Source organism: Theropithecus gelada, chromosome 20 (assembly GCF_003255815.1).
Source record: "Theropithecus gelada isolate Dixy chromosome 20, Tgel_1.0, whole genome shotgun sequence".
Classification (NCBI taxonomy): domain Eukaryota; kingdom Metazoa; phylum Chordata; class Mammalia; order Primates; family Cercopithecidae; genus Theropithecus; species Theropithecus gelada.
The window spans coordinates 67,384,293-67,412,110 of record NC_037688.1 but is presented as its reverse complement, the minus strand read 5'-3'; the positions used below and the strand labels follow the sequence as shown (position 1 = coordinate 67,412,110).

At 47.5% G+C, this 27,818-nt stretch overlaps 1 protein-coding gene across 2 annotated transcripts in view; it reads left to right on the top strand.

Moving 5' to 3' along the window:
• Positions 1 to 27,818, top strand: part of NDE1 (nudE neurodevelopment protein 1) — a 73,625-nt gene that overhangs the window by 14,893 nt on the left and 30,914 nt on the right. For both annotated transcript variants that reach the window (XM_025371302.1, XM_025371301.1), the window contains exons 3-6: positions 1,009 to 1,162; positions 11,179 to 11,327; positions 21,713 to 21,849; positions 25,428 to 25,607. In XM_025371302.1, the coding sequence (XP_025227087.1) occupies positions 1,009 to 1,162; positions 11,179 to 11,327; positions 21,713 to 21,849; positions 25,428 to 25,607 (620 nt within the window). The remainder of the gene's footprint in view (positions 1 to 1,008; positions 1,163 to 11,178; positions 11,328 to 21,712; positions 21,850 to 25,427; positions 25,608 to 27,818) is intronic.

Here is a 27,818-nt window from a genome sequence, read left to right as displayed (position 1 = left end):
CATAGACACCTTATTCCAATCCCCTTAGTTTCCTTTATTTATTGCAGAATTATTTTAGGTCCAGGCACAGTGGCTCACATCTGTAATCCCAGCACTTTGGGTAGGCAGATCACTTGAGCTCAGGAGTTTGAGACCAGCCCTGGCAATATGGCAAAACCCCGTCTGTACAAAAAATACAGAAATTAGCAGGCATGGTGGCATGTTCTTAGAGTCTCAGCTACTTGGGAGGCTGAGATGGGAGAATTGCTTGAGCCTGGGAGGTCGAGGCTGCAGTGACCTGTGATCGCACCTCTGCATTCCAGTCTGGGTGACACAGCAAGACTCTATCTCAAATAAATAAATAATTATTTCAGAGTCAGGGTCTCACTCTGTCACCCAGGCTGAACTGCAGTGGCTCTTCACAAGTGTGACCCTATCTCACTGCAACCCCTGGGCCCGCAAGTGATCCTCCTGCCTCAGCCTCCCAGGTAGCTGTCACTACAGGTGTGTGCCACCATGCCCGGCTGATTTTTAAACACATTTTTGTAGAGAAGAGGTCTTGCTATGTTGCCCTGGCTGGTCTCGAACTCCTGTCCTCAAGTAATTCTTAATGAGCCATTGTACCCCGCCCCTCCTACCTTCTTTATTCTAATTTGACTTAAAGGTAATTCAGGCTTGATATTTTAAAAACCTTCCTTGAATTTGGCCAGGCACGGTGGTGGCTAACGCTTGTAATCCCAGCACTTTGAGAGGCCGAGGCAGGCAGATCACCTGCAGTCAGGAGTTTGAGACCAGCCTGGCCAACATGGTGAAACCCTGTCACTACTAAAAATAGAAAAATTAGCTGGGTGTGGTGGTGCACGCCTGTGGTCCCAGCTACTCGAGAGGCTGAGGCAGGAGAATCGCTTGAACCCGGGAAGCAGAGGTTGCGATGAGACGAGATTGCAGCACTGCACTCCAGTCTGGGCAATAGAGTGAGACTCTGTCTTCAAAAAAATTACTACGTGACAATTAACAATTCTGCTGTAGGGCAGAAAATACGCAAGAGGAACTCCGAGAATTCCAGGAGGGAAGCCGAGAATATGAAGCTGAATTGGAGACGCAGCTGCAACAAATTGAAACCAGGAACAGAGACCTCCTGTCCGAAAATAACCGCCTTCGCATGGAGCTGGAAACCATCAAGGTGAGGGGCTGAGAGGAAGGGTGCTCAGGTGTAGACAGGCTTCCAAGACAGGTGTGGCATGCTTGGCTGGAAGAAGGAACCCTGCAATGAGGGACTCCAGACCCCAGGCCTATGCTCATCTCTGGAAGGGCCTATGGGGCAGACGTGATCTTTGAACTCTTTGTGCTTCTAGTGGGTGATGCTTTTTGTTTTTTCTTTTTTGAGACAGTTTCACTCTTGTTGCCCAGGCTGGAGTGCAGTGGCGCGATCTCGGTTCACTGCAACCTCCACCTCCCAGGTTCAAGTAATTCTCCTGCCTCAGCCTCCTGAGTAGCTGGGATTATAGGCGCCTGCCACCATGCCCAGCTAAATTTTTTTTTGTATTTTTAGTAGAAATGGGGTTTTATGTTGGCTAGGCTGATTTCAAACTCCTGACCTCAGGGGATCCATGGTGGGTGGAGCTTTGAGAATCGAGTCACTCATGTTCCCATGGACTTTCTTGGTTGTCCTCACTGATTTTATAGGGCATATGGCAGGAAGACTTTTTTTTTTTTTTTTTTTGAAATAGGGTCTTGCTCTGCTGCCCAGACTGGAGTACAGTGGCTGGATTACAGCTCACTGCATCCTGGACCTCTCAGGTTTAAGCAGTCCTCCCACCTGGGCTGGGCGTGGTGGTGCATACCTGTAATCCGGCACTTTGGGAGGCCGAGGTGGACAGATCACAAGGTCAAGAGATTGAGACCATCCTGGCCAACATGATGAAACCCTGTCTCTACCAAAAATACAAACATTAGCTGGGCGTGGTGGCAGGCACCTGTAGTCCCAGCTACTCAGGAGGCTGAGGCAGGAGAATCACTTTAACTCGGAGGTGGAGGTTGCAGTGAGGTAGAGGTTGCAGTGAGCTGAGATTGTGCCACTGCACTCTGGCCTGGCAACAGAGTGTGACTCCATCTCAAAAAAAAAACCAAAATCCTCCCACCTGAACCTTGGGAGTAGCTGGGACTACAGGCATGTGGCACCATGCCTGGTTAATTTTTGCATTTTTTATAGAGACAGGGTTTCGCTGTGTTACCCAGGCTGGTCTTGAACTCCTGGACTCAAGCAGTCCCTCCTGCCTTGGCCCCGCAAAATGCTGGGATTACAGGCATGAGCCACCACCTGAGCAGGGAGACATTGGAGGTGTTGCTAGAGTAATATTATCAGGTCCAGTGTTGTAGCCCTTAGCTACATTCAGCTGCTGAAATTTAATGAATTAAAATAAAAACTTCATTCCTCAGTTACAGTAGCCACATTTCAAGTGCTTAGGAGCCACGTTCGGCCAGTGAGTTTCCTTAGTGGACAGAGGGGCTATAGAACATTTCCTTCATTACCAAAAGGTCTGTTGGACTGTGCCAGTTCAGAGCAAGTTTCTCGACTTGGCTGCTGTTGACATTTGATCCTGGATCATCCTCCTTTGGGAGGGACTGAGGTTTGCTTTGTGGCTTTTTTGTTTGTTTGTTCGTTTTTTATGAGACAGAGTCTCGCTCTGTCACCCAGGCTGGAGTGCAGTGGCGCAATCCCGGCTTACTGCAAGCTCCGCCTCCCGGGTTCAAGTCATTCTCCTGCCTCAGCCTCCTGAGTAGCTGGGACTACAGGTGCCCACCACCATGCCTGGCTAATTTTTTTGTATTTTTAGTAGAAACGGGGTTTCACCGTGTTAGCTAGAATGGTCTGATCTCCTGACCTCGTGATCTGCCCGCCCCGGCCTCCCAAAGTGCTGGAATTACAGGCGTGAGCCACCGTGCCTGGCCTTTTTTTTTTTTTTTTTTTTTTTGAGATGGAGTCTTGCTCTGATGCTCAGGCTGGAGTGTAGTGGCACGATCTCACCTCACTGCAACCTCTGCCTCCCAGGTTCAAGTGATTCTCCTGCCACAGCCTCTTGAGTGGCTGGGATTACAGGCACCCTAAAGTGCTGGGATTACAAGCGTTGAGTCACCCCGCCTGGCCACATTGTGGGATGTTTAACAGCATCCCTGACCTCCACCCTCTAGATGCCAGTAGCATTTTCCCCACCTCCAAGGTGGTGAAAACCAAAAGCACCTCTAGACATAGCCAGGTATCCGGAGACCCAGTGCTCGAAAAGTAAAGACTGGGCCTTCTGTACGTTCTATAGGGCTCAGCAAGGGATCACTAAGTCAACACTGTGCCCCAGAGACTGGCTCTCAGCCCTGCTGCCAGCCGGCATCACTGGGCCAGCTTCAGAAACATCCGACAGGCCTGAACGCTCTCTCCCCATCCCCATCTCCCTGCCTCGCTCTGAGGTTCCATTTCTCAGTAAGTCTGGGTGGGGCCTGGTATTTCTGTGTGTGTGTGTGTGTGTGTGCGCGCGTTTTCTCTCATTAAGCCCCCCACGTACATTTTGATGAGCTGCTTCATGGAAGAGTCAAAACTGTGTGTGCCCAGGGCTAGGTGTGATGGACGGTGAACGAGGAAGTGCTGGTTGCCTTCTTTGGGTAGACAAACCTAACACCATAAAGCAGTTGGGGACTTGGAACTCAGTCACAGAACTGTGATCTGGGAGCCTTTCAAGAGAGAGAGGACTGGCTGGGTGCAGTGGCTCATGCCTGTAATCCCAGCACTTCAGGAGGCCGAGGTGGGCGGATCACCTGAGGACAGGAGTTTGAGACCAGCCTAAGCAACATGATAAAACCCTGTCTCTACTAAAACTACAAAATTAGCCAGGCGTGGTTGTGCGTGCCTGTAATCCCAGCTACTTGGGAGGCAGGAGAATCACTTGAACCCAGGAGGCGGAGGTTGCGGTGAGCCGAGATCCCGCCATTGCACTCCAGCCTGGGCAACAAGAGCGAAACTCTGTCTCAAAAAAAAAAAAAAAAAAGAGAATGGACTGCACGGGTTGAGGGAGGCTTTCTGGAGGGTGTTTGCAGGTTGACACTTGGTGTTTGGGGGATGGGGCTGAAGGAGAGTTGATCTATACCTATCATAGGTGTGGACAAGAATAGGTGTCGGGTGGACCTTGGCAAGCCCAGCTTTACTAATAACGTATAGGAAAGGGTGTGGGACCAACGAATGGATCAGGGGTTTGGGGTGGGGCAGAGGTGAGGTCCCAGACACATTGAAGGTGGGCAGTGAAGCTGAAGCTTTCTGTTGGAGACCACAGAGTCTGGCTGGCCGTCCGCAGATCCATCTGCCCCATCGGTATTGTTTGATCAGCCTTCGGTGGTTTTTGTTCAGCATTTCCCCATGAACGTTTTCCAGCATATAAGGCTGAAAGAATTGCCAGTGAATACCTGTGTATCCACCAGCACCTAGGCTCTACCAATAATATTTATCCTACTTGCCTTTTATTATAAATATTCTCATCCATCAAAATTTGTAAAGCTTCCTGTAAAAAGATGGATTTCTGGCCAGGCATGGTGGTTCACACCTATAATCTCAGCCCTTTGAGAGGCTGAGGAGGGAGAATCTCTTGAGACCAGGAGTTCAAGGCCAGCCTGGGCAACATAGTGAGACTTTGTCTCTACAAGAAATAAAAATAAAAAATTCACTGGACATGGTAGTGCACACCTTTAGTCTCAGCTACTCAAGAGGCTGAGGCAGGAGGATTGCTTGAGCCCAGGAGGTTGAGGCTGCACTGAGCTGTGATTGTACCTTTGCACTCCAGCCTGGGTGACAGAGCAAAAGTTAAAATAAAAAATAAAAAACCTGAGTAGTGGTTGCTTAGAACATACATTCTCGAGTTTCCCCCAGTCCCTGTATCCCTGACACCGAGAGCTTAGTGTCATTTTGCCTCTCCCTGTACTGGGCCCACTTCACCCATTTGTTAACAGCTGAATACCTGATACACGCAATGAGCAGATTATCGTTCTTTCTGTTGTTGATGTTGGAGACAGAGTCTCTCTCTGTCACCCAGGCTAGAGTGCAGTGGTGTGATCTCAGCTCACTGCAACCTCTGACTTCCAGGCTTAAGTGATCCTCCCACCTCAGCCTCCCAAGTAGCTGAGATTACAGGCACCTGCCACACCACACCTGGCTAAGTTTTATTATTTTTTTGTAGAAACAGGGGTTCATGTGCCCAGGCTGGTCTGGAACTCTTGACCTCAAGTGATCCGCCTGCCTCGGCCTCTCAAAGTGCTGGGATTACAGGTGTGAACCACTGTGCCTGGCTGATTATAGTTCCTAAATTGAAGGGGATTCCGGGTTGAAAAGCTGGGTAGGAGGAAGATTAGTGGTATGAACTGCAGTTTGGATAGGATAACAGGCCCTCCACGGATCCTGAGTAAAATATCAAGCAGTTACTAAGTAATTCTATGCTTCAAGACTGAGCCCTTGGACCTGGCGTGGTGGCTCATGCCGGTGATGCCAGCACTTTGGGAGACCGAGGCGGGTAGATCACGAGGTCAAGAGATTGAGACCATCCTTGCTAACATTGTGAAACCCTGTCTTTACTAAAAATTAAAAAATTAGCTGGGCGTGGTGGCACGTGCCTGTAGTCCCAGCTACTCGGGAGGCTGAGGCAGGAGAATTGCTGGAACCTAGAAGGCAGAGGTTGCAGTGAGCTGACATTGTGCCACTGCACTGCAGCCTGGCGACAGAGTGAGACTCCATCTCAAAAAGACTGAACCCTTGAACCCACAGGAGACTCCTTCATTTACAACCACATGTCCGATGCAGGAGACTCACAGCGCACAGCACAGCAAAGAAACACGGTACCTTGGAATAACGAGGACCCTGCCACCAGCAAATATTTGTCAGTCACCTAAGAGAAATATATTCAGCTGGGCCGGACTTCTTAACAACTGGCTTATTCATCACGGGTTGAATGAAAAAGCCTTTAAGGGACCAAACAGAGCATCTATTGATGCCCCCATCAGCTGACAGCTTATTCGAATTAGCCCCAAATGGCAGCACAACGTTTCAGCAACAGGTTTTCATGTCCACAGGTTCCAGGGAGATCTCTGAATCGCTAACGCAGGTGCTGGAGCCCACTCGCTACGTCCTCCTGGAGCCTGCGTTTGAATTTAAGTTAATGACTTAAGATCCTGTTTTGTTTGGAGATGTTCCCAAATAAAGGGTATGAGGCGATGAGAGCCACGCCTGGGAACGGGGCCTGGTCTGCCTCTACTTGCTGGGTGCAGATACTTCTCTGCTTACAGCCAGGAAATGGGGAGGGTGGTGCGGGCGGGTGGGGGCATGTGGTCCGCCCTCCCCATCCTTCCAATGTTGTAAATCATCTGCTTGTTCTTTCTTTGGAGTCTTCTTGCACAATGGCTCTCGCCACGCCTCTCTGGCCTAGGCACCATTACATCACCCTCCTGGGTGCATCGGGACTTTCTAGCAACAGCTTTGTTTACTTGATTGAGTAACGAGGAGTTGGCGTTTTTAACTTTTAAATTAGACCTTGTGCCTTTCTTGTGGGAACTGTTCTCTCTCACATTTGTAGAATCTAGGATGGGTGTTTTGTGTTTTCAGTTTTGATTTTTTTTTTTTTTTGAGATGGGGGTCTCTGTCACCCAGGCTGGAGTGCAGGGGCACGATCTTGGTTCACTGCAACCTCCGCCTCCCAGGCTCAAGTGATTCCCCTGCCTCTGCCTCCCGGGTAGCTGGGACCACAGGCACATGCCACCACACCCAGCTTTTTTTTTGTATTTTTGGTAGAGATGGGGGTTTCACCGTGTTGGCCAGGCTGGTCTCGAACTCCTGACCTCAAGTGATCTGCCCACCTCGGCCTCCCAAGTAGCTGAAACTATAGCCATATACCACTATGCCGGGCTAATTTTTGTATTTTGGTTTCACCATGTTGCCCAGGCTGGTGATTTTTTTTTTTTTTTAAAGCGTCGGCCTGGGCTAGAGTGCAGGGGCATGATCATAGTTCACTGCTGCCTTAACCTCCTGGCCTCAAGCAGTCCTCCTGCCTCAGCTTCCCAAATAGCTAGGACTACAGGTGCATGCCACCACGCTTGGCTGTTTTTCAGTTTTCTGTAGAGACAGTGTCTTGCTATGTTGCTTAGGCTAGTGTGCCTCTGCCACCTAAAGTGCTGGGGTTACAGGCAGGAGGCATCGCACCTGGCTCTGGGTGTTTGGTGAAGGAAAGTAATTTGGAAGCAGAACGGGAACAGAATTGAGTGAGCACGGGAGTGGGCAGGTGATCTGGATGGAAATGGTTGAGGGTTTGTTAGCATAATTGCTTAAGGACACCTGCTCAGGAGGCTGGGGTTTGATCTTGGCTCAGTCATTTGCCACCGATGGTTCTCTGGGCTTGGTAAGTAATTGAGCCTCAGTGTTGATGTTTCTGAAGTGGAATTAAACCAGACAACATAGGAAGTGTACGTAGCCTGGAGGCCAGCACAGAATAAGCATGTAATGGATGTTATTGCTGCAGCTGGCAACAGGGAATCATTGAGAAGTGAGCTGGACTGTTCTTTGGTAATTAACAAGATCTCTCCTCCTTTTCTCTCCCTTTCTCTTCCTCCCTCTCTCCTTGATCCCTTCTTCCTCTTCCTTCCTCCTTCTCCCTTCTTTTTTTTTTTTTTTTTTTTGAGACTGAGTCTTGCTCATCACCCAGGCTGCAGTACAATGGCACAATCTCTGCTCACTGCAACCTCCGCCTCCTGGGTTCAAGTGATTCTCCTGCCTCAGCCTCCCGAGTAGCTGGGATTATAGACACGCACCACCATACCCGGCTAATTTTTTGGCATTTTTAGTAGAGACAGGGTTTCACCATGTTGTCCAGGCTGGTCTCCGAACTCCCGACCTCAGGTGATCCACCTGTCTCAGCCTCCCAAAGTGCTGGGATTACAGGCATGAGCCACCAGTCCCGGCCTTTGTTTTTAAATAACCCAGAGATTGGAATGTTCCTTCTGTCTCCATGCTACAACGGGGAGTCCTGGATGAAAAATTGAGAATAGTTAACTGTTGTATAAACCAAGTACATGCTGCCTTCCCATTGTTGTGGGCACAAAGAACAGAAGTCATTGAGATTCCTTTTTTTTTTTTTTTTGAAACGGCAAGGTCTCACTGTTGCCCGGGTTTGAGTGCAGTGGTGCAATCACGGCTCACTGTAGCTTCAACCTCCCAGGCTCAAATGGTCTTCCTATCTCAGTCTCCTGAGTAGCTGGGACTGCAGGCGAGGCCACCATGCCCTGCTAATTTTTATTTTTTGTAGAGACCGAGTCTGGCTCTGTGGGCCAGGCTGGTGCCTCTTTGTAATACAGTAATAATGTGTGAAGGAGGCTTGTGTTGTCGCTGTGGATGAGGTTTGGAGAGGTCCTTGTGACTTTGGCTGTGGACACCTTGGGCAGAATGATTTGTCTGAAGATTGTTGGGGGCTGTAGGAAGCAGATTTGGGAGTGGGCAGGATTCAAGGTGCTCAGGGGGTGGGAGGTGGGAGGCACTCAGGACATAATTGAAACAGTTGGTCAGTGTGCCTGCCTGCCCCCTCCCAGTTCCCCACCCTACGCCCCTCTCCATCCCCCACCACCGCCAGAGTTTTACTCTTGTTGCCTAGGCGGGAGTGCAATGGCACGATCTCAGCTCACTGCAACCTCCGCCTCCCGGGTTCACGTGATTCGCCTGCCTCAGCTTCCCAAGTAGCTGGCATTATAGGCACCCGCCACCATGCTTGGCTTATTTTTTGTTTTTTCAGTAGAGACAGGGTTTCGCCATCTTGCCAGGCTGGTGATTTTGGGGTGTTTCTGTTTTTGTTTTTTTGTGCTTTTTTCTTTTTCTTTAAGTGTTGTGGTCTCACTCTGTGGCCTGGGCTGGAGTGCAGTGGCGTGATCATAGCTCACTGCAGCCTCAACCTCCTGGGCTCAAGCAATCTTCTCGCCTCACCCTTCCAAGCAGCTAGGACTACAGATGCACGCCACCATGCCTGGCTATTTTCAGATTTTCTGTAGAGGCAGAGTCTTGCCCAGGCTGGTCAAGAACGCCAGGTTTCAAGCATTCCTCCTGCCTCTGCCACCTGAAAGTGCTGGGATTGCAGGCAGGAGGCACCGCACCTGGCTCTGAGTGTTTGGTGAAGGAAAGTAATTTGGAAGCAGAGCGGGAACAGAATCGAGAGAGCACGGGAGTTGGCAGGTGATCTGGATGTAAATGGTTGAGGCTTTGTTAGCATAATTGCTTAAGGACACCTGCTCAGGAGGCTGGGGTTTGATCTTGGCTCAGTCATTTGCTACCAGTTGGGCTAGTTAAGGAACTGAGCCTCAGTGCTCATGTCTGAAGCGGGATGAATGAGACAAGATAGGTGGCTTACGTAACCCGGAGGCCGGCACAGAATAAGCATGTAATGGATGGTATTGCTGCAGCTGGCAACAGGGAATCATTGAGAAGTGAGCTGGACTGTTCCTTTGGTAATTAACATAGATCTCTCTTTCTCCCTTTCCTTCCCTTTCCCTCCCTCCCTCTCTCTTCCTACCCCCTCTTATCCCCTCCCTTTCTCCCTCTCTTTTTATTTCTTTGTGTTTCTGGTTTTTTGTTTTTTTTTTTTTAGACGGAGTCTCACTCTTATTGCCCAGGCTGGGGTGCAGTGGCACAACCTCCGCCTCTCGGGTTCAAGCGATTCTCCTGCCTTAGCCTTCTGAGTAACTGGGATTATAAGCACGCACCACCACGCCTGGCTAATTTTTTTGTATTTTTAGTAGAGACCGGGTTTTACCATGTTGTCCAGGTGGGTCTCGAACTCCTGTGACCTCAGGTGATCTGCCCGCCTCAGCCTCCCAAAGTGCTGGGATTACAGGTGTGAGCCACTGTGCCCGGCCTGTCTTTATGTTTTTAAAGTAACCTAGAGATCAAACTGTTCCTTCTTTCTCCATGCTACAACGGGGAGTCCTGGATCAAACATTGAGAATGGTTGACTGTTGTAAAACCAGTACATGCTGCCTTCCCATTCTTGTGGGCACAAACAATGGACGTCATTATGATTTTTTTTTTTTTTTTTTCAGACAGCAGGGAGTTGCCCAGGCTTGAGTGCAGTGGTGCCATCACAGCCCACTGCAGCTTCGACCTCTCAGGCTCAAATGATCCTCCCACCTCAACCTCCTGAGTAGCTAGAACTGCAGTCGAGAGCCACCACGCCCTGCTAATTTGTGTATTTTGTAGAGAGCAGGTCTCACTTTGTGGGCCAAGCTGGTGACTCTCTTTGTAATACACTGATAGTGTGTGTGAAGGAGACCCACGTTGCCCTGTGGATGAGGCTTGGAGAGGTTTATGTGGCTTTCTTTGGCTGTGGACACCTTGGGCAGAATGATTTGTCTGAAGAATGTTGGGGGCTATAGGAATCTCAACCCTGTTGAGTGATTCAAGGTTCCCCGGAGGGTGGGGGCACTCAGGACATAATTAAAACAGTTGATTCCTTGTGCCTGCTCTGAATGACACCTGCCTGTTCCCACCACATTACGTCACTTGCCTAAGAGTCAGCTCTTTGGAGAGAAGAAGGTTCTGTTGCCTGAGCCTAGCTTGTCTCTCGATTGTGGTGGGAGAGTGGGACAGAAAGCCTGGAACCTCCCCCAGGGAGTGTGGTGGGAGGAGGAGTTTCATAAAGAGACAGAGTCAGGCCGGGCGCCGTGGCTCACACCTGTAATCCCAGCACTTTGGGAGACCGAGGTGTGTGGATCACTTGAGGTGTCAGGAGTACGAGACCAGCCTGGCCAACATCGTGAAACCCGGTCTCTATTAAAAATAAAAAAATTAGCCAGGCTTGGTGGTGGGTGGCTGTATTCCCAGCCACTCGGGAGGCTGAGGCAGGAGAATTGCTTGAACCTGGGAGGCAGAGGTTGCCATGAGCCAAGATCTCGACACTGCACTCCAGCCTGGGCAACAGAGACTCGGTCTCTAAATAAATAAATAAAAAGATACAGGGTCTTGATATGTTGCCCAGGCTGGAGTGCATTGTTAGTCATAGCTCGCTGCAGGCTCTAACTCCTGGGCTCAAGCAGTCCTCCCAGTTTAGCCCCCCGAGTAACTGGGACTCCAGGTGGGTATGTGCTACTGCATCTAGCCGCCTCAGAAGTCATTCACCCAGTGTCTGTGTTGTCCTTCAGGAGAAGTTTGAAGTGCAGCACTCTGAAGGCTACCGGCAGATCTCAGCCTTGGAGGATGACCTCGCACAGACCAAAGCCATTAAAGACCAATTGCAGAAATACATCAGAGAGCTGGAGCAAGCTAACGACGACCTGGAACGAGCCAAGCGGTATGCAGGGAAGCGGAAGGCAGGAGTGGGAGACACTCCTCTCTGCTTTTTGTCCCCAGCAGCTGGGTCCTTGGCCCTGTGCTGAGTATAGGGAACTGAGCAGTGAGCAGAACAAAGCCGGTGCCCTTCTGACTTTTAGTGCCCTGGGGGAAATGGACAATAGTCGAAGAAGTGCAATTTCATTACAGCAGCAAGGCTGGCAGCCCAGGGTGCTGTGGGGATGTGTAATAGGATATATTACTTTGACTGTTGGCCTGGGAGCGTCAGGCGAGCCTTACCGGAGGAAATACCATTTAGGCTAAGACCAGAGGAATGAGTAGCCATGATCCTAGGAGGGGTGTGAGACAAGAACATTCCAGACAACACCAAACCTGTGCTAAGCCCCGAAGGTAGGGAAGAAGCGTGTTCAAAGAACACTATTTTTTTTTTTTTGAGATGGAGTCTCTCTCTGTCACCAGGCTGGAGTGCAGTGGCGTGATGTCAACTCACTACAACCCTTGCCTCCTGGGTTTAAGCAGTTCTCGTGCTTCAGGCTCCCAAGTAGCTGGAATTACAGGCACCTGCCACCAGGCCTGCCTAATTTTTGTATCTTTAATAGGGATGGGGTCTTGCCATGTTGGCCAGGCTGGTCTCAAACTCCTCACCTCAGGTGATCAGCTCGCCTCAGCCTCCAAAGTGCTGTGATTACAGGGGTGTGAGCCACGGCGCCCAGTCCAGTGATTTCTAAACTGATGTTCTGTGATTTAGCAGAATAACGACTAACATTTATAGAAGAATTACTCTGAGCCAAGCAGTTTTTGGATTAAAACACTTGCTTTTTAAAAATTTATATATAAATTATATACAGCAAAATACATGGATGTTTTTTATTTATTTTTAGAGATAGGGTCTTGCTCTGTTACCCAGGCTGGAGTGCAGTGGTGCCATCATAGCGCATTGTAGCCTCAAACTCCTGGGAGCAAGTGATCCTCCTGCCTCAGCCTCCCAAAGTGCTGGAATTGGTGGCATGAGCCACCGTACCCGGCCTTCCGAGTTTTTTCTACCCCATTCTATTTCTCCTGTCCGTCTGGGACACCAGCTATACACATAACCTTTTCATATTGTCAGGCAGGTTCCTAAGGCTCTCTTCATTTTTTTTCCCTAATTTTTTTTTGTCTTTGTTCTTCAAATTGAATAATTTGTGTGTATCCAGTTTCAAGTTGATAGATGCCCTCATCTCTCTCCAATCTGCCATTAAAGCGGATGAAATGTTGAATTTTCAATATAGTATTTTTAGATGTAGGATTTGTGCTCTTTTATAATTTCTGCTCTATTGAGGCTTCTTGACATCCTTGAGCATAGTTATAAGAGCTGCTTTAAGGTCCTTTTGTGCAGTTTTCACATCTGGGTCACATTTTCTTTACACTCCAACGTAGAGGTTGTATTGTAGGCAGTGTGAATGGTATTTCCCACAGACTATTAGTTTTTTCTTTCTTTCTTTCTTTTTTTTTTTTTTTTTTAAAAAGACAGTCTTGCTCTGTCACCCAGGCTGGAGTGCAGTGGTGCAATCTCTGCTCGCTGCAACCTCCACCTCCCAGGTTCAAGTGATTCGCCTGCCTCAACCTCCAGAGTAGCTGGGATTACAGGTGTGCGTTACCACCTGCTAATTTTTGTATTTTTAGGAGGGATGGAATTTCGCCATGTTGGCCAATCTGGTCTCAAATTCCTGACCTGAGGTGATCCACCTGCCTCGGTATCCCAAAGTGCTGGGATTATGGGCTTGAGCCACCATACCCAGCCAGAGATGATGAATTCTTTTAAGTTCTTTATTTATTTGGTTTTCTTAGGTAGTTTACTTGGCTAAGCTTACAGCCCAAATTCTATCTCCCCTTTGATGGGCAGTAACTGAAATCTCTGCTTTTTTTAGCCGTAACTGGGCTGCTTTGTGTCTGCTTTGTGCACGTGTGGTTCGGGGGAGGCCAGAGATGTGGGAAGATACTATATTCAGAATGTGGGGTCCCCATGGTGCTAGATTTCTATCCCTGGAGCTTTAGGCAAAAATCTTATAAAGATGCGTACTTCACCCAGTGTTGTTCTGTTTTTCTAAGTGTTGTTTTCCAGTTCCTGCCAGTGCGCTCAGATCATTGTAAACATTTTACTCAGAATTTACATGAGGGTTGGTCTGATACAAGTTCCCTTGTCATTACCAGAAGTGGAAACTCCTTTCTTGTCAATCTGTAGGAGTTCTTTGCATACATTTATTTTTTGAGATGGAGTCTCACTCTGTCTCCCAGGCTGGAGCTGGAGTGCAGTGGTGTGATCTCAGGTCACTGCAACTTCTGCCTTCCTGGTTCAAGTGATTCTCCTGCCTCAGCCCCCCAAGTAGCTGGGATTACAGGCGCCTGCCACCACACTTGGCTAATTTTTGTATTTTTAGTAGAGAGAGAGTTTCGCCACGCTGGACAGGCTGGTCTCAAACTCGTACCCTCAAGTGATCCACCTGCCTCAGCTTCCCAAAGTGCTGGAATTACAGGCATGAGCCACCGTGCCTGGCCCTTGGTATATTTTAACTACTAATCTTGTCTCCTGCATTGAAAATAATTTTTTCCAGAGTAATCTTTTGTCTGTTGACTTTGTGTTATTTTCCATGCAAATATTTCCTTTTTTCTCTTTTGAAAAAAATTTTTTATACATTTTTCATTTTTAGATCATCAGTTATGTCTTTTTTAAAATACCTTCTAGGTCTGTAGACTTCACTAGGGGAAGTCTTCTCGGTTCTTGATAGTGCATGTGTTTTCTTCTTTTTTTTGCAATATTTTTTAATTAATTTTTTTTACCCTTATTCCTTAATCTGCAGTGAATTTTTTTTTGTATCTGGTATAAGATAAAGGTTCAATTTTATTTTCTTTAGGTGGGTAGCCTAGTTGTGCCAGCACTGTTAAACATTGCCTTTTCTTTTTTTTTTTTTTTTTTTTTTTTTTTGAGACTGGGCCTCGCTCCATTGCCCAGAGTCGAGTGCCATGGTGCTCACTGGAGCCTTGACCTCCTGGGGCAAGTGATTCTCCCACCTCAGCCTCCTGAGTAGCTGGGACTGTAGGCATGTGCCACCATACCTGGCTAATTTTTGTATTTTTTGTAGAGATAGGGTTTCTCCATGTTGCCCAGGCTGGTCTCAAAGTCCTGGGCTCAGTCTGCCCGCCTTGTCCTCCCAAAGTGCTGGGATCACAGGTGTGAGTGACCACGCCCAGCCAATCAGTCTTTTTCTATTGAATTGAACTGAGCTTTCATGTTAAACTTGCATATATTCTGGGATCTAATTCTGGATTCTCTATTTTCATCCAGTGTAAAATTTGTGAAATACAATACCAGTACCGTAATGACTTGAGTACTCTGGCTTTACGTACGATAGCATAAGATACTGCAGATTTCATATGTAAAGCCACATTCTGATTTCTGGCAAGCCACTGGCATACCATCATTTCCACCCCTTTATCACTGATCAAAGCAAGTCAAATGACCAAGCTAAGTCAAAGGGTGGGAAAGTACTTTCTGCCCACAGTGAGGCCATGGCAAGGGGGTGGACACAGGGACGGGTGAAGAATCGGGGCCAATTACGCAGTCTACCCAAAGTGGTAGTACATTCACACGGTTCAAAAATAATATACAAAGAGGTAGGCGTTTCTTTAATAATTCAAGCAAATAAAAAGACATTCTTATTACCGCCCCCCCCCTTTTTTTTCTTCCTCAGAAGAGCATTCTACACACACTGTTGTATATCTTGCTTTTTCATGTAACAATAGAGCTTGAAGATCGTTCCTTACTAGGACAGAACATTCTTTGTTTTTTATTTTTTCAAATACCTGGTATTCTATTGTATGGTTGGTATTGAATAATACCATAATAATTTAGTCCCCTGTGGATGGATATCTGTTGTATTTCTGTTCTTTTGCAGTGATAAGCATTGCGGTAATGAACAGCCTTGCACGATGAATATCTGTAGGCTAAATTCCCAGAAGTGATATTGCTAGGTCAGAGGACATACGCATATGTCATTTTGATAGATGTTGCTCAGTTATTTATAGGGTTGTACCAGTTCACATTCCCAATAGCTATGTGAGTCCCTGTTTTCCAGATAGCTTCACTAATAGAGTAGTTTTCAAACTTTGGACTTCTGCTAATTGAAAAGGTGAGAAATAAGTGCATTTCTGAGTTCACTGTCATGTGCTTAAGAGCTGTTGGACTTCCTTTAGGAACTCTGTTGATCTTGGCGTGCATATATGTGCGTATATGTATGTATATATGTATGTGTATACTTGTGTATGTGTATATATGTGTATATATATGTATGGGGGGTGTGTGTGTGTATATATATATATATATATATATTTTTTATGAGACTGAGTCTTGCTCTGTCAACCAGGCTAGAGTGCAGTGGCATGATCGCAGCTCACTGCAACCACTGCCTCCCAGGTTCAAGCAGTTCTCCTGCCTCACCCTCTTGAGTAGCTGGGATTACAGGTGTGTGCCACCATGCCCAGCTAATTTTTGTATTTTTAGTAGAGATGAGGTTTCACCATGTTGGTCAGGCTGGCCTCAAAGTCCTGACCTCGTGATCTGCCCGCCTCGGCCTCCCTAAGTGCTGGGATTGCAGGTGTGAGCCACTGTGCCTGGCCAGCCTGTATTTTTTCTAGATGGAGTATTGCTCCGTTGCCCAGGCTGGAGTGCAGTGGCGTGATCTTAGCTCACTACAACCTCCACCTCCTGGGTTCAAGCAGTTCTCCTGTATCAACCTCCTGAGTAGCTGGGATTACTGGTGCATGCCACCATGCCTGGCTAATTTTTGTATTTTTAGTAGAGAAGGGGTTTCGCTATGTTGGAGAGGCTGATCTTGAACTCCTGACCTCAGATGATATGCCCGCCTCGTTCTCCCAAAGTGCTGGGATTACAGGCATGAGCCACCTTGCCCAGTTGTTCTTGGCCTATTTTTACTGTTTTTGTTCTTGTTTTTTTGAGATCGAGTTTTGCTCTTGTTGTCCAGGCTGGAGTGCTGTGGCATGATTTTGGCTCTCCGCAACCTCCGCCTCCCAGGTTCAAGCGATTCTCCTGCCTTAGCCTCCCCAGTAGCTGGGATTACAGGCATGGGCCACCATGCTCAGCTAATTTTGTATTTTTAGTAGAGACGAGGTTTTGCCATGTTGGTCAGGCTGATCTTGAACTCTTGACCTCAGATAATCTGCCCACCTCAGCCTCCCAAAATGCTGAGATTACAGGCATGAGCTACCATGCCTGGCACTTGGCATATTTTTAAATTGGGTTGTTCATTTTTTTTTTTCCGTGATTTTAGGAGATTTTTATATATTTGTGACATGAATTGACAATATTGGGAGTTTGTCATTTGTTTCCAGCTTTGTCTGATGTATATTTTATTGTACAGAAGTTACTTGATGTGTTTTGAGTCAGTCTTGCCCTGTGGCCCAGGCTGGAGTGCAGGTGCACGATCTCGGCTCACTGCAACCTCCGCCTCCCAGGTTCAAGCGATTGTCCTGTCTCAGCCTCCCACGTAGCTGGGATTACAGGCGCCCACCACCATGCCTGGCTAATTTTTGTATTTTTAGCAGAGATGGGGTTTCACCTTATTGGCCAGGCTGACATTTGATTTCTTTGTATTCAGATATCTTAGTCATAGTTAGAAGGGCCTTCTGCACTCCAAGGTTATATAAAGCAATTAGCCTGTGTTTTCTTGTAGTATTTTTGTGTTTTCTTCCTTTTCTTCTATTTTTATTTTTGTACTAAACATGCATTGTTTTTGTTAATAAAATTTGGCCAAATACTGAAGAGTTTAGTGTTAAAAATCAGATGAGGTAGAAGCGCAGTTCCCCATTACAGAATAAAGTTCTAGGGCACCAAAGTTTTATTTATTTATGTTTTGAGACAAGGTCTCTGTCGCCCCTGCTGGAGGGTAGTGGCACGATCACCTCAGCCTCCCCAGTAGCTAGGACTACAGACAAATGCCTGGCTAATTTTTGTATTCTTTGTAAAGACTGGATTTCTCCATGTTGCCCAGGCTGCAGAGCTTTATTTTAAAGACTTGAAAATATTACAATTTTGTGCAAGTTTAATAGTTACATTTAGAAAGTTTGATAGTCTTCTCCAAGAACAAGAGTTTCTCAGCACCATCAGCTGTTTGATTGCTCTCATGGTCCTTCTTCTATAGGTCCCTAAAACTAAACGACTCACTTTTAACTGAGGAGAGGCACTTTGTGTAAGAATAACCTTGAAAAGTATGCAGGACCTAATTGGAAGTAACTGAAAATTAAATACATTTCTAAAGGTGACTTTGTTTCACATATGAGTACTAAGACGGCAAAAAGTTTTACAAAAATTAAAATAGATTTAATCTAGTTTTACTCTTCCATGGATTTTTCATTTTTTTTATTTTTGAGACAGAGTCTTGCTGTGTTGCCCAGGCTGGAGTGCAATGGTGCGATCTCGGCTCACTGCAGCCTCTGCCTCCCAGGTTCAAGCAATTTTCGTGCCTCAGCCTCTCGAGTAGCTGGGACTACATGCATGCGCCATCATGCCTGGCTAATTTTTCTATTTTTATTAGAGATGGGGTCTCACCATGTTGGCCAGGCTGGTCTTGAACTCCTGACCTCAAGTGATCCACCTGCCTTGGCCTCCCAAACTGCTGGGATTACAGGCACTAATTATGCTTTTATATATTAGTTGACAGAATTTCAACATATAAAGTACATAAATCAATTTTCACTCCAGTTACAACTAGCATGCTGACCTTTATTTGATAGTAAATACTCAGGCCAGGTGAGATAGCTCAAGTCTGTAATCTGTATTCTTAGTACTTTGGGAGGCCGAGACTTGAGGATTGCTTGAGCCCAGGAGTTTGAGGCCATCCTGGGCAACATAGACTCCCATCTCTAGAAACAAATTTAAAAACTAGCCGGGTATGATAGCTTGTGCCTGTGGTTACAACTACTTGGGAGGTTGAAGTAAGAAGGTGAAAGGATCACTAGGCATGGTGGCTCACGCCTGTAATCCCAGCGCTTTGGGAGGCCGAGGTGGGAGGTTCACCTGAAGTTAGGAGTTGGAGACCAGCCTGGCAAAGATGGTGAAACCCCCTCTCTACTAAAAATACAAAAATTAGCCAGGCGTGGTGGCAGGCAGCTGTAATCCCAGCTACTCAAGAGGCTGAGGCAGGAGTATCGCTTGAACCCAAGAGGCAGAGGTTGCAGTGAGCTGAGATTGTGCCATTGCACTCCAGCCTGGGCAACAGAGACTTCATCTCAAAAAAAAAAAAAGGGTGAAAGGATGACTTAAACCCAGGGTGTCGAGGCTACAGGGAAATTCAGAAATGCCACTGAAGGGCCAGGCGTGGTGGCTCACACCTATAATCCCAGCACTTTGGGAGGCAGAGGTGGATGCATCACCAGAGGTCGGGAGTTTGAGACCAGCCTGGCCAACATGATGGAATGCTGTCTCTACTAAAACTACAAAAATTAGCCAGATATGGTGGCACATGCCTATAATCCCAGCTACTTGGGAGGCTGAGGCAGAAGAGTCGTTTGAACCCGGGAGGCAGAGGTTGCACTCTGCCTGGGTGAGCACCATTGCACTCTAGCCTGGTTGACAAGAGCGAAACTCCATCTTTAAAAAAAAAAAAAAAAAGCCCACTGAAGCTGGTCCCCGGTTCCCTCGAATTCCAGAAGCAAAACAGATTTTGACCAGATAATGAGTGTGTTAAAATTTCCGATTCATTCGGAATTTGTGTTAGGGTACAGTATGAGGTACGAATCTAATAATGTTTTCCTGGTAGGTACCCAGTGGTCCCTAGAACTGAACCTGCCATCTTTTTACCAATGATCTGTGAGGCCAACTTTATTATAAATTAAACTCTTGTCTATTTCTGGACCTTTGGTTCCTTTGTTCTTACAACCAGTAGCATACAATTGTTCGTTGTTGAGGCTTTATAGTAGTGTGTTCTGAGTCTCTGGTAGAGTTAGTTCCCTGATCTCTTCTTTTACAGAGTTCTTCGGGTCATTCTTGTTTCATCGTCACAGGATCTCTCAAATCAGTCCGATTTATTCCCCCAATAGAAACCTATTAAGATGGTATTAAATTTATCAGTTTAACTTGTGGAGAACTAATTTCTGCGTGATACTGGATCTTCCTCTATATATACTCAGCATGTGTGCATTTCTGCAAGCATTCTGTACCCTACATATGTGAACCTTTTACCTTTTTTGTTTGACATGTCAAGCTTAGGGTCGTTTTAACTCTTTCTGGTGTTGTACTCCAAAGTATTATCCCTTTGTTATTGGTGGTAGTGTGTTTTTTTGTTTTTGTTTTCGTTTGTTTTTTGAGACAGGGTCTGGCACTGTTACCCAGGCTGGAGTGCAGTGGCATAATCATGGCTTACTGCATCCTCGAGTTCCTGGGCTCAAGGAATCCTCCTACCTCAGCCTCCGAGTAGCTGGGACTACAGGCACACGCCATCATGCCCGGCTAATCTTTTTACTTTTTGTAGAGACAGGGTCTCACTATATTACCCAGGCTGGTCTTGAACCCTGGGCTTCGAGGGGTCCTCCCACCTTGGCCTCCCAAAGTGCTAGGATTATAGGCACGAACCGCTGTGCCTGTCCCTTTGTTGTTTTTAAATGGTACTGTGGTAACTTGATCCTATCCACTACTTCTAAAGACCCTGTGAGGGTAGGTACTCTTATGAGTCCACCTAGACATAGAAGGATATATTGAAGAAATGAACTGATGCAGCCATTGATCAGTGCAGTTATGAATTTTGTGATTGAAGGAACTGAGGATGAGGGAGAACGAGTTGCCCAATGATACCCAGTGAGTTCTAGGTGGAGGAGGAGCTGGGTGTTAACTCCTGGGTTCCTCTCCAAACACGTGCTTCTAACCACTGTGGGATACAGTTAGCAGGATGTTAAAGGTCTGGGGACAGACACAGGGTCAATAATAAAAATTGCTGACATTTCTAGATGTGTGCTTATGTGTAAAACATCTGTTGTGTGCTTCCTGTATGATTTTTTTTTTTCTTTTTTTTCTTTTTGGAAACAGTCTTGCTCTGTTGCCCAAGCTGGAGTGCAGTGGCACGATCTCAGCTCACTGCAACATCCACCTCCTGGGTTCAAGCAATTTTCCTGCCTCACCCTCCCGAGCAGCTGGGACTACATGTGTGCGCCACCACGCCCGGCTAATTTTTGTATTTTTAGTAGAGATGAGGTTTCACCACGTTGGCCAGGCTGGTCTTGAACTCCTGGCCTCGAGTGATCCACCCACCTTGGCCTCCCAAAGTGCTGGGATTACAGGCGTGAGCCACCACGCCCAGCCTGTATGACTTCTCGCCAGCCCTGCCCCACCATAACCCTTCAGGAAGGTACTATTACTACCCTTGCTTTGCATGAGAGAAAACTGAGGTGCAGAGAAGGTGGTTTTCCCAGAATCAAAGCAGATTGTTTTGTTACAGCACTTTGCAGTGCCTTTCCCACAGTGTCTGTGCCCTTCACAAGAAGGGGTTGTGAGCAGGCAGTTGGGCTGGTACTATGCATTTTGAACTTCCACTGAGAGGTTAAATATGATCTCTTCTACCTGCTGAAATGCATCTTATGCCCGGCACAGTGCCTCATGCCTGTAATCTCAGTAACTCAGGAGGCTGAGGCGGGAGGATCGCTTGAGCCCAAGAGTTAGAGATTGCAGTGAGCTGTGATTGTACCACTGCACTTCGACCTGAGAGAGACAGCTGTGTCTTTAAAAAAAAAAAAAAAAAAAAAATCGTGCTACTGTATGTGTTTTTTATTAAGTTCTTTTTCTTTCTTTCTTTTTTTTTTTGAGATGGAGTCTCACTTTGTTGCCTAGGCTGGAGTACAGTGGTGCAATCTCGGCTCACTGCAACCTCCGCTTGCTGGCAATTCTCCCACCTCAGCCTCCCAAGTAGCTGGGATCACACTACGACTGGCTAATTTTTGTATTTTTAGTAGAGACAGGGTTTTGCCATTTGCCCAAGCTTGCCAGGCTGGTCTTGGACTCCTGACATTGTGAGCTTGCAAGAGAAGATAGAGCATACTGCTCTTTTCAAACGCATGCAGTCCTGATAGGGCTTTGGCTTGTTGCTGAGTGCTGTGTGGGCGGCACCTTATTTAATCCTCAGGACAGCCTTGTGTACCCCATGAGCTATGATGAGTCCTATTACGCAGGTGAAGAGCCCATGCCCCAGCAGGTTAAGGGACTCGGCCCGCTCTGTGGCATCTAGGAGGTTTGGTGCTGGAACTTGTGTCCAGGTGTGTCTGACCCTTCACACCACCTGGATCCGCGGTGCCAGAGGGATGTCCGCATTTTGTCCTCTTGGATAACTCTGCTTTTCTCTTCTCCAGCGCCACGATCATGTCTCTCGAAGACTTTGAGCAGCGCTTGAATCAGGCCATTGAAAGAAACGCCTTCTTGGAAAGTGAACTTGATGAAAAAGAGAATCTCCTGGAATCTGTTCAGAGACTGAAGGATGAAGCCAGAGGTCAGGAAGCCTTGGTGTCTTCACCAGCATGGTCCCCATTCCCTGCCTGAGCAACATCTAGTCCCACGGCCCCTCCCAGCATTATCTTTACAGGGACCCTGCACCCTGCTCTGTGCCAGGCTGTCTAGTGAGAGGGTGTGGGGCTGCACCGGGCAGACTCTTGCCTTGGGCCCTGGCCGGAGCTGAGAACAGTAAGACATGCAACCCTGTAAGGGCCCCTTATGGGTATTTAGAGAAATAGCTTTGGGGTTCACAGATGAAGTCCTTGTATTGGGGTTCTGCCTCAGGGCAGCAGAATTTCCAGTTTCCAGAAAGGTGCTTCCTGGTCTGTAATTCACACACACAGCAAACCATCCTGATGCTCAGTAGGAACAGAAGAGTGTTGTGGGGAGAGCCTGGCACGGTGGCTCACACCTGTAATCCCAGTACTTATGGAGGCCGAGGATCTCTTGAGCCCAGGAGTTCGAGATCAGCCTAGTCAGTATAATGGGACTCCATCTTTACGAAAAAAAAATTAGATTAGCTGGGTATGGGGACATGTGCTTGTAGTCCCAGCTACTCAGGAAGCCAAGGTGCGATTGATCACTTGAGCCCAGGAGGTGGAGCGTGCCACGAGCTATGATGGCACCAGTGCACTCCAGCCTAGGTGACAGAATGAGACCCTGTCTCTTAAGAAAAGATTTTAATGGGGAGAAATTTCTGGTGGAATTGCCAGCTAGCCTATTATTTCTGTGACTTGATGGCAACCGATACATTTGGTTTAGAACTTGGAAACCTCGTCAGCATTTGCTGTTTAGCAGTCGGCACTTGTAGAGGTAGAATGTTTAGACTGTAATGAGGTATTTGGCCAAGCACAGTGCTTCATACCTGTAATCCCAGCACTTAGGGAGGCTGAGGCAGGCAGATCACCTGAGCTCAGGAGTTCGAGACCAGCCTGGACAATAGAGAAACCCTATCCCTACTAAAAATAGAAAACATGAGCAGGGTGTGGTGGCGGACACCTGTAATCCCAGCTGCTCAGGAGGCTGAGGCAGGAGAATTGCTTGAACCTGGGAGATAGAGGTTGCAGTGAGCCAAGATTGCATCACTGCACTCCAGCCTAGGTGACAGAGTGAGACTCTGTCTCAAAAAAGAAAAAAAAGACATTCATTAGTGGATTGTCCAAGTTGTTTTTACACTATCTTTTTTTTTTTTTTTTGAGATGGCGTCTTCCTCTGTTGTCCAGGCTGGAGTACGGTGGTGCTATCTCTGCTCACTGCAACCTCTGCCTCCCGGGTTCAAGCGATTCTCCTGCGTCAGCCTTCCGAGTAGCTGGGACTACAGGTGTACGCCACCATGCCTGGCTAATTTTTAATATTTTTTAATAGAGACGGGATTTCACCATGTTGGCCAGGCTGGTCTTGAACTCCTGACCTCAGGTGATCTGCCTGCCTTGGCCTCCCAAAGTGCTGGGATTACAGGGGTTAGTTACTGTTACCAGCCCAATAAATTGTTTATAACGTCACTTTGCTTTGTAATGTGTAACCAGTAGGTGGGGGATGAAAAGTAAAAATTCCTAAGTTTAATAAAGTAGTTGTTCCTAGATGTCCATCAGTAATGAAGTAGTTAAATGAAGTACATAGATTTATTATATGAAATGTTAAAAAATTGTTAAAATGAACAATATTGTGGTAGAAAGATTGCCAAGGCTAGGCACAGTGGCTGATGCCTGTAATCTCAGTGCTTTGAGAGATGGACGCAAGAGGATTGCTTGAGCCTAGGAGTTCAAGATGAGCCTGGACAGCATAGTGAGACCCCATCTCTACAAAAATGAAGTGTAAAAATTAGCTAGGCCTGGTGGCATATGCCTGTAGTCCCAACTACTGAGGAGGCTGAAGTGGGAGGATGACTTGAGCCCAGGAGTTCAAGGTTACCTTGAGCTATGATTGTGCCACTGCACCGCAGCCTGGGTGACTGAGTCAGACCCTGTCTCTAAAACAAGAAACATTGCCAAGACATACCACTGAAGGTGGGAGAGTAAGTCATACACAGGACAAGATATTGTATGTTTCCAGTAATGCTTAATAAAAAATGTTCTTATTTTATGCTCAGTAGATACATATGTATGTTATAAAGTTTATGTTTGAAAATGGAGAGAACAGCCAGGCACAGTGGCTCATGCCTGTAATCCCAGCACTTTGGGAGGCCGAGGTGGGTGGATCACCTGAGGTCAGGAGTTCGAGACCAGCCTGGACAACATGGTGAAACCCCGTCTCTGTTTAAAAAAAAAAAAAAAAGCCAGGCATGGTGGTGCGTGCCTGTAATCCCAGCTACTTGGGAGACTGAGACAGGAGAATCACTTGAAGAACCCGGGAGGCAAAGGTTGCAGTGAGCCAAGACTGTGCCATTGCACTCCAGCCTGGGCAACAGAGTGAAACTCCATCTCAAAAATAATAATTCAGAAAACAATGGTTGAAAGCTCTCCCATATGTTATGGTGATTATGAGTGAGGAGTGTTTGGGGATAGTCTGGAAAGCATACTTTGTTTTTGAGACAGTCTTGCTCTATCACAGAGGCTGGAGTGCAGTGGCGTGATCTCAGCTCACTATAACCTCAGTCCCCCAGGCTCAAGGAATTGTCCTGCCTCAGCCTCCCAAGCAGCTGGGACTACAGGTGCACGCCACCATGTATGGCTAATTTTTTGTATTTTTAACAGGGACGGGGTTTTGCCATGTTGGCTTCAAACTCCTGACCTCAAGCGACCCTCCCACCTCGACCTCTCAGAGTGCTGGGATTATAGGCGTGAGCCACTGCGTCCGGCTTTTTTTTTTTTTTTTTTTGCCAGAGGTCTCACTCTGTCACCCGGGGTGGAGTGGCACAATCATGGCTCACTGCAACCTTGACTTCTTGGATTAACGAGATTCTTGCACCTCAGCCTCCCAAAGTGCTGGGACTGCAGGCATGAGCCACTGTGCCTGGGCATACTTTCATTTAGTATTCTAAATACGCTGCTCTGTTGGAATTGTTTTTTCAATAATAAAAGCGTTAGTGTGTCACTGTCATAGCTTTTTAAAAATCTGAAACTATTTTGTTAGTCAAGAGAAAAATCCTGTAGAGTTGTAAGTCTGCTAGGCAAGGTCCTGTGGGTTTCCCTTTATTTGGAGTTTCCACCTGGAGTGTTTCACCCCAGTAGGTCTTTTTTCTGACTAGTATCTACTGTTGAACCTCTTTACCTGCACCCCACCAACCCTAAGCCAGGGCTTAAATTCCCTTTTTGTTTTTTGAGACAGAGTCTTGCTCTTGTCACCCAGACTGGAGTGCACTGGAGCAGTCTCAGCTCAGTGCCACCTGGCCTTCCAGATTCAAGTGATTCTCGCGCCTCTTCCTCCTGAGTAGTTGAGATTACAGGTGCCTGCCACCATGCCTGGCTGGTTTTTGCATTTTCTATAGAGATGGGGTTTCACCATGTTGGTCAGGCTGGGCTCAAACTCGACCTTGGACGATCTGCCGGCCTTGGCCTCCCAAAGTACTGGCATTGTAAACATGAGTCACGGCGCCTGGCCGAGGACTTGAATTCCTGAATCCTTTTCCTGGCACAGATTTGCGGCAGGAACTGGCCGTGCAGCAGAAGCAGGAGAAACCCAGGACCCCCATGCCCAGCTCAATGGAAGCTGAGAGGACAGACACAGCTGTGCAGGCCACGGGCTCTGTGCCATCCACGCCCATCGCTCACCGAGGACCCAGCTCGAGTTTAAACACGCCCGGGAGCTTCAGACGTGGTAAGGGGAGTGGGAATTGGAGGATTTTCTCGGTTCACAAAGTGTTTCTGGGTAAGAATCTGGGGTGGGTCCTGGGGGTGTGATGATTTGCACCAGGCTCAGAGCCTGGTTTACGCTCAGGCTTTGAGCAGAGAGTAGACCGGGATGTTCCTGGGGATGTGCAATTGAGATCAGTGAGAGTGGGTGTGAGGGAGTAGTGGAGTCTGTGGTGCACTGGGAAATGGAAACCCCACCCAGAGCGGGTGGCTGCCACTCTGCACTAGAAGGAACTGCCCCTCATCTGCAGTTTTTTCCATTCTGCAAAGCCAGAAATCCTCTTTTTGTTGGTTTTTTTTTGAGACAGGATCTCACTGTGTCACCCAGGCTGGAGTGCAGTGACGTGATCTTGGCTCACTGTGACCTCTGCGTCATGGGCTCAAGTGATTCTCCCACCTCATCCTCCGGAGTAGCTGGGAATAAAGGCGCGCGCCACCACACCTGGCTAACTTTTGTATTTTAGGTGGAGACATGGCCTTGCCATGTCACCCAGGCTGCTATCAAATTCCTGGACTCAAGTGATCTGCCCGCTTTGGCTGATCCCAAAGTGCTAGGATTACAGGCGTGAGCCACTGCGTCTGGCCCAAAATCCTCTTTTTGAATATAAAACCTCCCAAATTTGAAATGTCACTAACCAAATACAAAAAAGTAAAAAGCATTCTGTGGGTTTGGTAATGCATCCACCGAGAGCTAGACTCAGTGTAACCTGTGCTGCATGGGCGGGGAAAAAAATCTGAATTCTCACCCCAGACCCTCTGCCGACAGCTTCCAATCAGGCCTTTTACAGCAGATATTAATGAGACAGTTACGGGGTGCTCAGTGTGTGCTGGCCACCGTGCAGCCTTCGCCGCAAGCCCAGGATGGAAGTGAGGCCCTTTGTTAAGCAGAGTCATAAAGCAACTGAATGGCAGATGGTTTGGGATTCAGACCCAGGCAGGCAGGCTCCAGATCTTACCCTACCATCTACTGCCTCATCCCTTAGCTTGTCCCCTGGGCATGAAGAGACCAGTGAGACTTGTAGAATCCCAGTGCCAGGGCCCTTTTGTTTTGTTTTGTTGAGATGGAGTTTCGCTCTGTCACCCAGGCTGGAGTGCAATGGTGCGATATTGGCTTACTGCAACCCCTGCCTCCCGGGTTCAAGTGATTCTCCTGCCTCAGCCTCCTGAGTAAGCTTGGATTGCAGGCACCCACCACCAAGCCTGGCTAATCTTGTATTTTTAGTAGAGAAGGTTTCACCATGTTGGCCAGGCTGGTCTCAAACTCCTGACCTCAGGTAATCTGCCTGCCTCAGCCTCTGAAAGTGGTGGTAGTACAGGTGTGAGCTGTTGTGCCTGGCCCCAGTCTAGAGCCATTTTGCATACTTTATTTCATTGTTTTTTTGTTTTGTTTTGTTTTGTTTTTCCTTCAGAGACACAGTCTTGGTCTGTGGCCCAGGCTGAAATGCAGTGGTGCAATCTTAGCTCACTGCAGCCTCCAACTCCTGGGCTCCAGTGATCCTCCTGCCTCAGCCTCCTGAGTAGCTGGGACTAGAGGCATGCAACTCCATGCCTCGGCCTCCGAAAGCACTGGGATTACAGGTGTGAGCTACCATGCCTGGCCGAGAGATTCTGCATTTCTAAGAGTTCTCAGGTGCTGCTGGTGCATGGACCCCACTTGGAGAAGAGAGGCTTGCAGAGCTGAACCCTTGTAAAGCTGCATCATCCTGTCTATATAGTTCTTATATCTATCACCGATGCCATTATTTTAATTAATTATATGGATTTCCTACAATTTCAAAAGGATTTGTTTTGGGTTTTTTTAAAAAGACTAATATGGCTGGGCACGGTGGCTCATGCCTGTAAATACCAACCTTGGAAAGGCCGAGGTGGGAGGATCGCTTGAGACCAGGAGTTCATGATCAGCCTGGGCAACATAGTGACACCCTATCTCTCTCAAAAAAAAATTTTTTTAAAAGGCCAGGCATAGTGGCTCATGCCGGTAATCCCAGCACTTTTGGAGGCCAAGGTGGGCGGATCATTTGAGGTTAGGATTTCGAGACCAGCCTAGACAACGTGGTGAAACTCTCTCTATAAAAAATATAAAAATGAGCCGGGTGTGGTGGCACATGGCTGTAATCCTAGCTATTCAAGAGGCCAAGGCAGGAGAATCGCTTGAACCTGGGAGGTGGAGGTTGCG